Raw genomic sequence first — 12,906 nt, forward strand, 5'->3', positions numbered from 1 at the left:
CCATATGGTCCCCCGTGCCTGCCAGGAGCTATTTCTGAGCAGACAGCCAGGAGTAACCCCTGAGCACTGCTGGGTGTGGCTCAAAAACCAAAAAAAAAAAAAAAAAAAAAAATCAATTGATTGGTGACTCACCTTTTGCAGCCTTCTTTTCCTTTTTTTTGGGTATGTGTGTGGTTTTTTTTTATTTTTATTTTGGGGTGGCTTACCCATTGACCCTCAGGGGTTACTCCTGGCTATGTGCTCAGAAATCGCTCCTGGCGTGGGGGAATCATATCGGACGCCAGTGGATCGAACCGTGGTCCGTACTAGATGCCTTATCTCTAGCACCACCACTCCAGCCCAGGTGTTTTTTTTTTTTGTTTTGTTTTTGTTTTTTTTGGGTCACACCTGGCAGTGCTCAGGAGTCACTCCTGGCAGGCTTGTGGGACCACATGGGATGCCAGGATTCGAACTGTGGTCCTTCCTGTGTTGGCCACTTGCAAGGTAAATGCCTTACCGCTGTGCTATCGCTCTGGCCCCTGCAGCCTTCTTTTCTTTCTGTTCTATAAAGTTATGAAATTTGCAGATATGATACCATGAATTAGGGGGTAGGCCTCTTTGGCTATTTACTGCACCCCATGGAACATTGGAACTGTTTTCCAAAGAGGCAGTTGTCTGGTGGGAGGTGGGCTAACCCAGGGGTATTGTGGTAGCCTTGGGTGTAACTGGGGAGTACACGTTCTGTTTCACGGGGTGCTAAGTGATGCTATTTTTCTAAAAAGAGACTGTAGATCTAGAATACCCTAATCCCTTGGCTTAGTTCAGTCACATAGTTTAGTGTTTTATCCTATGCATGATTGAATTGAGAAACATGCATCCTTTCAAGGCAGAAATTTGGAGGGCATGCTCCTCTTCTATGTGACTGGAATGACTTACCTTACTTATTTATTTATTTTTCAGCATTACAGACTTCCTTAATTTTTTCCAAGGAGTTCGGTTTGCTTATATTTGTTCGAAAGTCACTTAACATTGAGGAAGTAAGTTGAAAATATTTATTTTTCTTATTTATTTTTTTCAGTTGGTATGTTACTTTTATCTAAACATATTGTGTGTTTCTTTTATAGTTTCGTGATTGTAGAGAAGAAATTCTTAAATTTTTATGTATTTATGTAGAAAAAATTGGCCAAAAGATTGCACCTTATTCTCTTGATATTAAGGTAAGGAGGAAAAACCTACTTTATTATACCAACATATTTTTATTTTATTGTGTCAATCTTGAATTTTTATTTTATGTATGATTTTTTGTTTGTTTGATTTTGGGCCACACTTAGCTGTGCTCAGGGGCTACTCCTGGCTCTGCACTCAGAAATTGGTCCTGGCAGGCTTGGAGGACCATATGGGAATCAAACCCAGGTTGGTCCCAGGTCAGCTGCATGCAAAGCAAACGCCCTACTGCTGCTCTCCTCTCTCTCTCTCCCTCTCCCTCTCTCTCCCTCTCTCTCTCTCTCCTCTCTCTCTTCTCTCTCCTTTCTCTCTCTCTCTCTCCTCTCTCTCTCTCTCTCTCTCTCTCTCTCTCTCTCTCTCTCTCTCTCTCTCTCTCTCTCTCTCTCTCCTTAATCTTTTTTGTTTGTTTGTTTGTTTTTTGGGTCACACCCTGCAGCTCTCAGGGGTTACCCAGCAGGCTTGGGGAACCATATGGGATGCCGGAATTCGAACCACCGTCCTTCTGCATGCAAGACAAACACCTTATCTCCATGCTATCTCTCCAGCCCCTATGTGTGCTTTCTTGATGGAAAGTTATTTCTGCTAGATTGTGTTAGAAATAAATTTTTAAAAAGATTAAATGAGCTGACATCAGGTTGTCACAAACTATTTTGTTAACTTTTGACACATAGGTCAAATAAGATCTTTTATTGCAAGGCATAAAAATTAAATTTTGTGAAATATGAGATTTCATAGCACTATTAAAAATGATAGTAAGAGGGCCAGAGCAATAGCACAGCAACAGGGCATTTGCCTTGAATGCGGCCAACCCAGGATGCATCCTGGTTTGATTCCTGGCATCCCATATGGTCCCCGAGCCTGCCAGGAGCGATTTCTGAGTGCAGAGCCAGGAGTAACTCCTGAGCACCGCCAGGTGTGATCCAATAACCAAAAATAAAAAAAAAAAAAGGATATTAAGGACTTCTCCCATTTAGTTTAAGATTCATATTTCTTGCAGTTTATGTGTTGCCTTTGACAGCACTTTAAAAAGTTTTCTTTTCTTGGGCTTCCAAATCTTCATTGTTTTATTTATTTATTTTTTTTTTTGGTTTTTGGGCCACACCCGGCGGTAACTCAGGGGTTACTCCTGGCTGTCTGCTCAGAAATAGCTCCTGGCAGGCACGGGGACCATATGGGACACCGGGATTCGAACCAACCACCTTTGGTCCTGGATCGGCTGCTTGCAAGGCAAACGCCGCTGTGCTATCTCTCCGGGCCCCCAAATCTTTATTTTTATGTATGTATTTAGGGACACATGGTAGTGCTTAGGACTTAATTTTGACTCGGGGCTCAGGGATCCTCCTAGCAGTATTTGGGGAACCATATGGGATATTGAGGATCAAACCCTGATCTGTCATATGTAAAGCATGCTGTACTATTGCTCTGCCCCAGATAGGTATTCTTTTTTTTTTTTTTTTTTTGGTTTTTGGGCCATACCTGGTGGTGCTCAGGGGTTACTCCTGGCTATCTGCTCAGAAATAGCTCCTGGCAGGCACGGGGGACCATATGGGACACCGGGATTTGAACCAACCACCTTTGGTCCTGGATCGGCTGCTTGCAAGGCAAACGCTGCTGTGCTATCTCTCCGGGCCCCTAGATAGGTATTCTTTTTTTTTTTTTTTTTTGGTTTTTGGGCCACACCCGGCGATGCTCAGGGGTGACTCCTGGCTGTCTGCTCAGAAATAGCTCCTGGCAGGCACGGGGGACCATATGGGACACCGGGATTCGAACCAACCACCTTTGGTCCTGGATCGGCTGCTTGCAAGGCAAACGCCACTGTGCTATCTCTCCGGGCCCTAGATAGGTATTCTTTTTTTTTTTTTTTTTGGTTTTTGGGTCACACCCGGCATTGCTCAGGGGTTATTCCTGGCTCCAGGCTCAGAAATTGCTCCTGGCAGGCACAGGGGACCATATGGGATGCCGGGATTCAAACCGATGACCTCCTGCATGAAAGGCAAACGCCTTACCTCTATGCTATCTCTCCGGCCCCTAGATAGGTATTCTTAATCTCTACTTTGCAAAGGCAATTTAGGCATTAAGAAACTCACATGAAGCTTCTGCTTGCTCTTACATTGTGCTGTTTTTCCATAGATGCCTAGATATTCTTTCCTGAATTTCTTTATTTTTTAAAAAACCCTTTAATTGAATAACCACTAGATACACATTTATGAAGTTATTCATTGAATTTCAGTCATACAATATTTCAACAAAATTTCTCCACCAGTGAACATTTCCCACCACCAGTATCCTGGGTTTCACTCCCTCCTGGACCCCCCTGACTCCACACTTTGCCTCCCCCAGCCTGCCTTTATGGCAGATATTTTTCTTTTGTCTCATTCTCTGTTTTCTTTTTTTCCTTTAGGTACTGTGGTTTGGTTATGAGCTGAATCTGTAACATGCATATCACTTTGCTTCTTTTCAGCACCCAGTTTTTGTCCAGAGTGATTCTTTTCTTTATCATTTTTTTGGTTTTTGGGCTACATCCAGTGATGCTCAGGTGTTACTCCTGGCTATGCACTTAGAATCGCTCCTGGCTTGGGGGACCATGTGGGACCCTGGGGATTGAACCGTGGTCCATCCTAGGCTAGTGCTCTAGCATGTGCAAGGCAGATATCTTACTGCTTGCCCCACTGCTCCCGCCCCCCAGAGTGATTATTTTCAACTATTTATTATCATTGTGTTCTCTTTTTTGTCTTGTTGCCTTTCCCCCTTTTCCTACCCTGGACCAACACTCCTTGCCCTCATCTCTGTTGTCTTTAATCTTCATTGTTGTCTGATATATGGCAACAAGTGCTGGGGGCACCTATATTAGGATGAAAAATTTTGTCATTCTGTTAAAGTTTCCACTTCATGTTTTGGGCTTATTAATATTGCTTCAATGTTCTCAGTAAATTTTAAATTGTACGGGAGCTGGAGTGATAGCATGGAGGTAAGGCGTTCGCCTTTCATGCAGAAGGTCGGTGGTTCGAATCCCAGCATCCCATATGGTCCCCTGTGCCTGCCAGGGGCGATTTCTGAGTACAGAGCCAGGAGTAACCCCTAAGCATTGCCAGGTGTGACCCAAAACCAAAAAAAAAAAAATTTAAATTATACATTTATATTTCATAACATGCTTTTAACAGCTAAACATTAGAATATTATGGTCTATAATATTGTTTTTGCTTCTCTCAGAGATGTGATTTTAGTGACTGTGTGTGTGTGTGTGTGTGTGTGTGTGTAGGGACCACATTTAACAATGCTCTAGGGGCATTCATGGTTCTGTGCTTGGAGGTTGATTTTGGTGGTGTTTATGGGATCATAGGTCCTGGCAACTGAACCCAAGACTCCTACATGCAAAGCATGTACCAAGTCTGTTGATCTATCTTTATCCTTAGAAGTTATTTTATTTTATTTTATTTTTAGAAGTTATTTTAAAGTAGTCCCCCGAGCAGTGACTATTGGACATCTGGTTTACTTTCTTTTATATTTTCCCTGGTGACTAAGCCACTAGCCCAGTGCCACTCGGGTTATACAAAGGTTGCTTGAGGGCCATCAACATTACACTTAGTTTTACTAAGGGATACAAGTGTTGTTGGGTAGAGGATTTTATTTATTGTTAAATGTATTGTTAGCTATTGTTAAATACTTAGTTTAATACTTTATGATTTTATTGTTTCTTTTTAAAACCTAGACTACTTGTACCAGTGTTTATACAAAAGATAAAGCTGCTAAATGCAAGATTCCAGCTCTAGAACTAATTATTAAGGTAATTCTATATTTTTACTTATTCTTCTCATTCTTGTTACCCTAGTTTATAAAACCCAGTTCAACTAAGAACTGCCAGAAATCAAGTCATTGTATCTGATTCTTTTCCTAAACTCACCATGGAGTGGGTTTACATGTATTTACATACTGGCTGGAGAGCTAGCTTAGAAGGCCTATATGACATACTTTGCATTCCCACCACCTCAGCACCATAATGGTCTTCCAAGTGTTTGAAGCAGCTTTTGAGAGCTGAACTGGGAATAATAGCACCAAGTTCACTCCAGAAAGCAAAACAAAACAAAGTTGTGTTTAAGTGGTGTTTGGGACCTGTATCTCAGTTAGAATTTGTTTGGGTCTTTTTGGACTTTAGTCCTAAATGTCTCCAAGACAGTGTTTTTCAACCTTTTTGTGCAAAGGCACACTTTTTTATGGAAAAAAAAAAATATCACGGCACACCATCATTAGAAATTGTTAAGAAAAATTAAACTCTGTGCCTATATTGACTATATATAAAGTAATTCTCTTGAATAGGAATCAAATAAACGCATAGAAATTATTTTATAATTACTTTATTATGAAATAATCTAATGATTGGTTTATTTGTGAGTCGAAGCCGCATGTTACAGATGAAATTGGAATTTTTCCCACGGCACACCAGACAGTGTCTCACGGCACTCTAGTGTGTTGCTGCACAGTGGTTGAAAAATGCTGCACTAAGAGACCAGTTCTAACAGTTCTAGGTTTCTTTGGAAGGTAAAATTCAGTCTATACCCATTTTCTTACTTCATTCCACATTCTTTTTTTGATTTTTGGATCACATCTGGCAGTGCTCAGGGGTTACTCCTGGCTCCATGCTCAGAAATCGCCCCTGGCAGGCACAAGGGACCACAATGGGATGCGAGGATTCGAAACACTGTCCTGAAAGGCAAACGCCTTACCTTCATTGCTATGTCTCCAGCCCCACATTCCACATTCCTTAACTCTCCTTTTCAATTCCTACCTCTCTAATAATCTGACTAAGCGCCCAAAAATTGCCCCTGACTTGGGGGGACCATATGGGACGCTGGGGGGATCCAACCACGGTCCTTCCTTGGCTAGCGCTTGCAAGGCAGACACCTTACCTCTAGCGCCACCTCACCGCCCTGACAATGCTAATTTTTATCTTTTAGTTACTTCAGACTTTGAGAAGTTCTAGACTCATGGAAGAATTTAGAGTTGGAGAATTATTTAACAAATTCTATGGAGAACTTGCATCAAAAACAAAATTACCAGATACAGGTGAGATGCATTTTAAATGTTATTTTAAATGTTATTTTAACATGGAGAGCTAGCTTAGAAGGCCTATATGACAAACTTTGCATTCCCACCACCTCAGCACCATAATGATCTTCCAAGTGTTTGAAGCAGCTTTTGAGAGCTGAACTGGGAATAATAGCACCGAGTTCACTCCAGAAAGCAAAACAAAACAAAGTTGTTTTTAAGTGGTGTTTGGGGCCTGTATCTCAGTTAGAATTTGTTTGGGTCTTTTTGGACTTGAGTTCTAAATGTCTCTAAGACAGTATTTTTCAACCTTTTAATGAATTAGCACTAAACATTTAAGTAGAAAACTTAGAATTATTTTTCTATGAAGGCATTTATATATTTTTCAAAACTTGGTTTTGAAAACAAACCAAAATGAAAAAGATAAAAACAATGAATGAAGACTTGCTGTTTATAAGAAAATGTTTAATCTGTGGTCCTGGAAGATAGTTTAATGAGCTTTTAGAGGTCCAGGGTTTGGGGCCGGAGATATAGCACAGCTGTAGGGCACTTGCCTTGCATGTGGCAGACCCAGGACAGACCTGGGTTATATTCCCTGCATTCCATATGATCCCCTGAGCCTGCCAGGTGCGATTTCTGAGCGCAGAGCCAGGAGTAACTCCTGAGTACTGCTGGGTGTGGCTCAAAACGAAACAAAGCAAAACAAAACAAAAGTCTAGGATTGTAACTCTGGTACTGCACTCAACTACCCCTGAGCTACCCCTGAGCACTGAGCTTAAAATAGTTTCTGATTAATATAATAAAAATATTTTTATCTTCACATAGTAATTTCTTTAAATAGAAAATCCACAACACATGTTTGTAATTTGGTTTATGATAAATTGATAAAATTAATTAGGAAAGTTTTTAGTATAGGAAAGTAGGTATTTGACATGTTTTATGAGGAAATAGTTGGTGTATATGTTGTTTTATTATTATACATATGTTTTTCTTGCAATAGGAATCAAATCCAGGATTTCACATATGCAAGACATGTAATCTATCATGTTTCTTGTTTTGAAATTATTTTTTGAAGTAAATATCCCTTCATTTCTTTAATTCATGCTTTTGTTTATTTAAATGTAATTGCAGTTATTTATTTGTCTAAAATATGTTTTTTTAGTTTTAGAAAAAATATATGAGCTTCTAGGAGTATTAGGTGAAGTTCATCCTAGTGAGATGGTGAATAATTCAGAAAATCTGTTCCGGGCTTTTTTGGGAGAACTTAAATCCCAGGTAGGACAATTTATGATATTATGCTTTCATCAGTATGATTTTGTTTTTCTCCTTTAATGACATCATCTCCTAAAACCTGCCTTTTAGATGACATCCACCGTAAGAGAGCCCAAACTACTTGTTGTGGCCGGATGTTTGAAGGGATTAACGTCACTTATGTATAACTTCACTAAATCTATGGAAGAAGGTATTGTTTGACCTCATTTGATTTCAGTCCCTGGCAGGGAGGTCCATGTTTTTTTTTTTAGAAAATTGCTATTTAATTTTGGACATACTAATTGCAAATGCCATGAATACTGAAACTTTCATGTTAAGTGAATAGTGGCATAGGTTGTGCAAAAGAAATTATACTTTGAGGGTATAAATGTGAATGTCTTTAGGATATATATAATATTGAAAACTCTGGATCTGAGCAAGATAGCTAGGGAGCAAATGTGAAGACACTTATAGAAATCAAACCAAGAAACAGCCAACACCTGAGAATTTTGAGAGACGCAACCCAGTTTTATTACTCATGTAGGCTCATAATGGGCTGAGCCTCAAATTAAGTTTGAGGAAAAGTTTACAAGGAGCTTTTATAGTTCTGGCAATTTTGGCTCACACCTGGCATACTTAGGGATTACTCATATCTCTACTATATCTACTATATCTCCCCAATCTTTCTCCCCTTTTTCTTTCTTTTTTTTTGTTTTCAATTTGTTTTTTGGTTTGTGTTGTTGGGATCACAGCCAAGCAGGCCTTATATACATGAGCCACCTCCTGGCCCAAAGGAATTAATTCTTTTTTATTTATTTTTTAATAATTTTCCCCAACCCCCTTTTTAATAATTTTTTAACCGAATCACTGTGAGATACAGTTAGATTGTGGCTGAGTTTCAGTTATATAATCTCCAAAACCCTCCCTTCAGCAGTGTATATTTACTGCCACCAGTGTCCTCAGTTTCTCTCTTGCCCCCCCCCCCCTTTCTCCCTGCCTGCTTTTATATCAGATATTTTTCTTCTCTGTCCACACTCTTCTTACATACTGTGATTTGCAATATTGGCACATGCTTTGCATACAGGAGGCCTGGGTTTGATACAGAACACTGCTGGCCCCTGAATATTATCAGGAATGATTCCCAAGTACAGCGCTGAGAGTATTCCCTAGGCATTGCTAGGAGCAGCCTAAAAAACAAACTCTTTTTCAGCCTCACTATCCTCATCAGCAAACACTATATATTTCGTAAATACTTGGGAGAAAAATGCATTTGGCCTTGAGTTACTTAATTCTCCAAACCATTGGGTTTCAACTTTTTTCTTTTCTGTTGTTCTTTTAAGGGAGACCACACCTAGCAGTGCTTGGGACTATACCTAGCTTGGGGGCACTCCTAGTGGTGACTGGGGACTCTGTGGTTCTGGAGATTGAGTACAGGCCTCCAAAATGCTAATTGTGTGCTCTAACCCTCTGAATTGTATTCCTAAAATGAAAAGTTAGTTTTTGCTCTGTCAGATTTTTTCTTTTTTTCTGATGCTGAGAATTTAATTCAGGGCTTCAGACATAATGCCACTTGAGCTTTTCAATCTTTGATACTTAAAAGCTGACACCAATCTAGACCAGCAGTTGAGAACACTTATCCAAACAATCCTCTAAGTGTGTGTGTGTTACTATTTTTTAAAATATAAATTACTTTACTTAAACACCATGTATCACATAGTTGACATAGTTGATCTTAATACATTTGTTTCTAGGTAAGTGGAAACGGAATTATTAAAAAAAAAATAGAAGGAATAAAAAAGAATACAGTAACAAGAAACTTTTTTGGTTTTTTTTTTTGGGGGGGGGCACACCCGTTTGATGCTCAGGGGTTACTCCTGGCTAAGTGCTCAGAAATTGCCCCTGGCTTGGGGGACCATATGGGACGCCGGGGGATCGAACTACGGTCCTTCCTTGGCTAGCGCTTGCAAGGCAGACACATTACCTCTAGTACCACCTCACCGGCCCCGGTAACAAGAAACTTTGTGAAAATTATTGTACCTTGAAATGAGGTCATTGGGCTGGAGTGGTGGTGCAAGCAGTAGGGCGTTTGTCTTGCATGTGCTAACCTAGGACATACCATGGTTTGATTCCCCGGCATATGGTCCCCCAAGCCTGCCAGGAGAGATTTCTGAGCACATAGCCAGGAGTAACCCCTGAGCATTACTGGATGTGCCCAAAAAACAAAACAAACAAAAAAAGGAAATGGGGTCATCAAGCCATTGTCAGAAGTTTAGTAAGCTCTTGTTGCTAGTTGATGATTCTGATATTTCTTTTGTTTCTTCACATTAGTGGCTTCATATGCACATCATCATCTATCTAAATTGGTGTGTTCCTGGGTCTGAGCAGTAGTGCAGCAATAGGGCTTTCGCCTTGCACGCAGCTGACCCAGGACAGACCTACGTTCAATCCCCAGTGTCCCATATGGTCCCCCAAGCCAGGAGCAATTTCTGAGCACATAGCCAGGAGTAACCCCTGAGTGTCACCGGGTGTGGGGCCACCCCACATGACCACCCCCCAAATAAATTGATGTGTTCTTATGGAGATGACAGTAATAAAAAAATATGAAACTGTCTTGTGGTCCAGGAATTCTAAGCACTAAATAAAAATATATGGAATATTTTTAAGCACTAAATAAAAAATATGGTACTCTTGTGGTCTAGGAATTCTAAGCACTATTGCATAGAATACTGCAGCTTTTGTGGGGTGTGTTTTTGGCTGTCAAGGCTTCTGGAAATACAAGACGAGGGGGGAGGTACAGGATTTTCACACTCCAAAAAATTCCTGATGATGTCAGCCCAAATACTGGCATATGTGAAGTTTTGGTCAGATTGGTGTCTCTGCAGAGAGCCTTAGAGAAGAGGTGAAGTGAAGCAGGGCTATTGGTGAAGTGGGATTGTGAGTGATTGGTGCAACTTTAGCAGGGTGGGGACTTGGCCTGTTGTCTTTTCCCAAGACTGTTAGCTTTAAGCTGCATGGCTGGTGTATCAGAATTTTCTGTGGCTTGGTTTACATCTCTTTCTAGAACAAAGTGACTCTATGTAGCTGGCCAAAGGTAGACATGGCCAATGGTGTTTGTCAAAAGATTTATATTTTAACAGCTATGAACTGAAGCAGTTACCTAGTAGAGCTTGTAATGATGATGAGGACTTTTTCATTATGTCTTTAATATTCTGGATTTGATATTCTGGATTCAGGGGTTACTCCTGGCTCCAGGCTCAGAAATCGCCCCCGGCAGACTCGGGGGATCATATGGGATGCCGGGATTTAACCAATGACCTTCTGCATGAAAGGCAAACACTCTACCTCCATGCTATCTTTCTGGCCCCTCTTCTGATTTTCTTTTTTTTTTCTTTTTTTCTTTTTTTTGGTTTTGGTTTTTGGGCCACACCCTGCGTTGCTCAGGGGTTACTCCTGGCTGTCTGCTCAGAAATAGCTCCTGGCAGGCACGGGGGACCATATGGGACACCGGGATTCGAACCAACCACCTTTGGTCCTGGATCGGCTGCTTGCAAGGCAAACGCCGCTGTGCTATCTCTCCGGGCCCTCTTCTGACTTTCTTAGCTTCAGTACTAACTAGCACTTGTAACTCAAAGCTCTCTTGATGAATCAGCTGATGGGAGTGTGACTCCTTAAGCCTTATGTATCGGGCTGAACCAGTGTCCTACTGTAGTGTCTAAGCACAGTGAATGTTCTTGTAAAGTTTGATACTGTTATGATTTGGAACTAAGATATCTTTTTCTTTTTCCCTAGATCCCCAGACTTCACAGGAAATTTTTGATTTTGCTTTAAAAGCAATTTCTCCTCAGGTAGGATTAATATCTTTTAGGTTCTTTTACCTTTGAGATCTGTGATCTGATTAATGCTAAAAGAAAAATATTTTTTTTGATAGGTTGATCTGAAGCGGTATGCAGTGCCCTCAGGTATGAGTCTGTATTTAATGAGTCAGAATATTTTAGTTTACCGAAAGTCTTGTGTAAACTCCCACCTACCCTATGAATTAAGGTAAATGTGATAACATATAATATTTATGATGTTCCACATAAATTTATAGGTTGTTTTTTTGAGACTTATTTTTTAGTATAGAGATTTTGACATTGTCACATACAATTTAAAAAAGTGCTTTGGAACAGTTTTCAAGGAACCCATTTTAATTGGTTTTCACTTTAAATCAGTCTTGACTTTATTCCTAAACTTTATCTGTGTCATGTCCAATATTATGGGCCATTCAAATGGGAGATTGGCAGCATTAGTGTTTTCACCAGGATTCCCTAGTCATTGTAGTTACTATTTCTAGGTTATTAAGCACAGCTTTTGGGGGAACCAAGGGACTAGGAGATGTCACACCTGGTGCAGATTCTGGGTTTGCAGGATAATTCAGGAATTATTCCTGGCAGTGCTCAGAGGATCACATGTGGTGCTGGGGGAATTAAATCTTGGTCAGCCACTTGTAAGGTAGCCCCTGCCTGCTGTTCTATTTCTCTAGCCCCCGAATACGTCTTTAATTTTGACATGTACTTGAAACATTATTAGGTATTTATTATGCTTTCTTACTCTTTTAAATACTGTTTTTTGCCTTTGCAGCTGGCTTACACTTATTTGCAGTGCATGCAGCACAATTTAGCACTTGCCTTCTGGACAACTATGTTTCTTTATTTGAAGTATTGTCAAAATGGTGTAGCCATACAAATGTAGAATTGAAAAAAGCTGCACTTACAGCCCTGGAATCTTTTCTGAAACAGGTATAGCAATGTGTGTCCTAATGAATTTGTTTCGGAACTTAATGGGGACTACAACAAATTGATGTAGCAAATAGTTCTTTATGAGTTAGCAAATTGTAAGGAACTATAATAGTGCAGATTTAATATCTAATTGAACTGTTTTAGACATTTAATATTTGTATAGTTTGTTTTGTTATTAATATGTGTAATAAGTAAATACAATGCAATTGTAGGTTTCTTTTATGGTGGCCAAAGATGCAGAACTGCATAAATATAAGCTGCAGTACTTTATGGAGCAATTCTATGGAATCATCAGGAACGTGGATTCAAGCAGCAAGGATTTGTCCATTGCGATTCGTGGATATGGACTTTTTGCTGGGGTATGATTTTTTTTTTTACATCTTTTCAGTTTTATGTGAGTATTTAATTAATTGCATTTTAAAATATTATTACATACTTGTAGCAATCATGGTGATACTTTGTTGTTAAAAATGTTTTTCAGTGCTTATTGTGACTATATGCATTGTCTCAAGTCCTCATAAGCTCTCATATAAAGTTTTAGGGGTTTTATTTCACTTTAAGGATGAGGTAATAGCTTAAACAAAAATAAGTTAAAGACTGGGGGCTGAAGAAATAGTACATTGGGTAGGAC

General features: G+C 39.9%; 2 protein-coding genes across 2 annotated transcripts in view; one reads left to right on the forward strand and one right to left on the reverse strand.

Annotated features, from left to right (window-relative positions):
• The window catches only part of UBE2V2 (ubiquitin conjugating enzyme E2 V2), a 738,183-nt gene that overhangs the window by 76,440 nt on the left and 648,837 nt on the right, over positions 1–12,906 (reverse strand). The window lies entirely within an intron of this gene.
• PRKDC (protein kinase, DNA-activated, catalytic subunit) overlaps positions 1–12,906 on the forward strand; it is a 207,487-nt gene that overhangs the window by 5,074 nt on the left and 189,507 nt on the right. The window contains exons 2-11 of the mRNA XM_049775793.1: positions 940–1,016; positions 1,104–1,196; positions 4,913–4,987; positions 6,156–6,264; positions 7,409–7,521; positions 7,609–7,708; positions 11,287–11,342; positions 11,426–11,456; positions 12,118–12,275; positions 12,488–12,634. Coding sequence (XP_049631750.1) covers positions 940–1,016; positions 1,104–1,196; positions 4,913–4,987; positions 6,156–6,264; positions 7,409–7,521; positions 7,609–7,708; positions 11,287–11,342; positions 11,426–11,456; positions 12,118–12,275; positions 12,488–12,634 — 959 coding nt within the window. The remainder of the gene's footprint in view (positions 1–939; positions 1,017–1,103; positions 1,197–4,912; positions 4,988–6,155; positions 6,265–7,408; positions 7,522–7,608; positions 7,709–11,286; positions 11,343–11,425; positions 11,457–12,117; positions 12,276–12,487; positions 12,635–12,906) is intronic.

Source organism: Suncus etruscus, chromosome 6 (assembly GCF_024139225.1).
Source record: "Suncus etruscus isolate mSunEtr1 chromosome 6, mSunEtr1.pri.cur, whole genome shotgun sequence".
NCBI classification, from domain to species: domain Eukaryota; kingdom Metazoa; phylum Chordata; class Mammalia; order Eulipotyphla; family Soricidae; genus Suncus; species Suncus etruscus.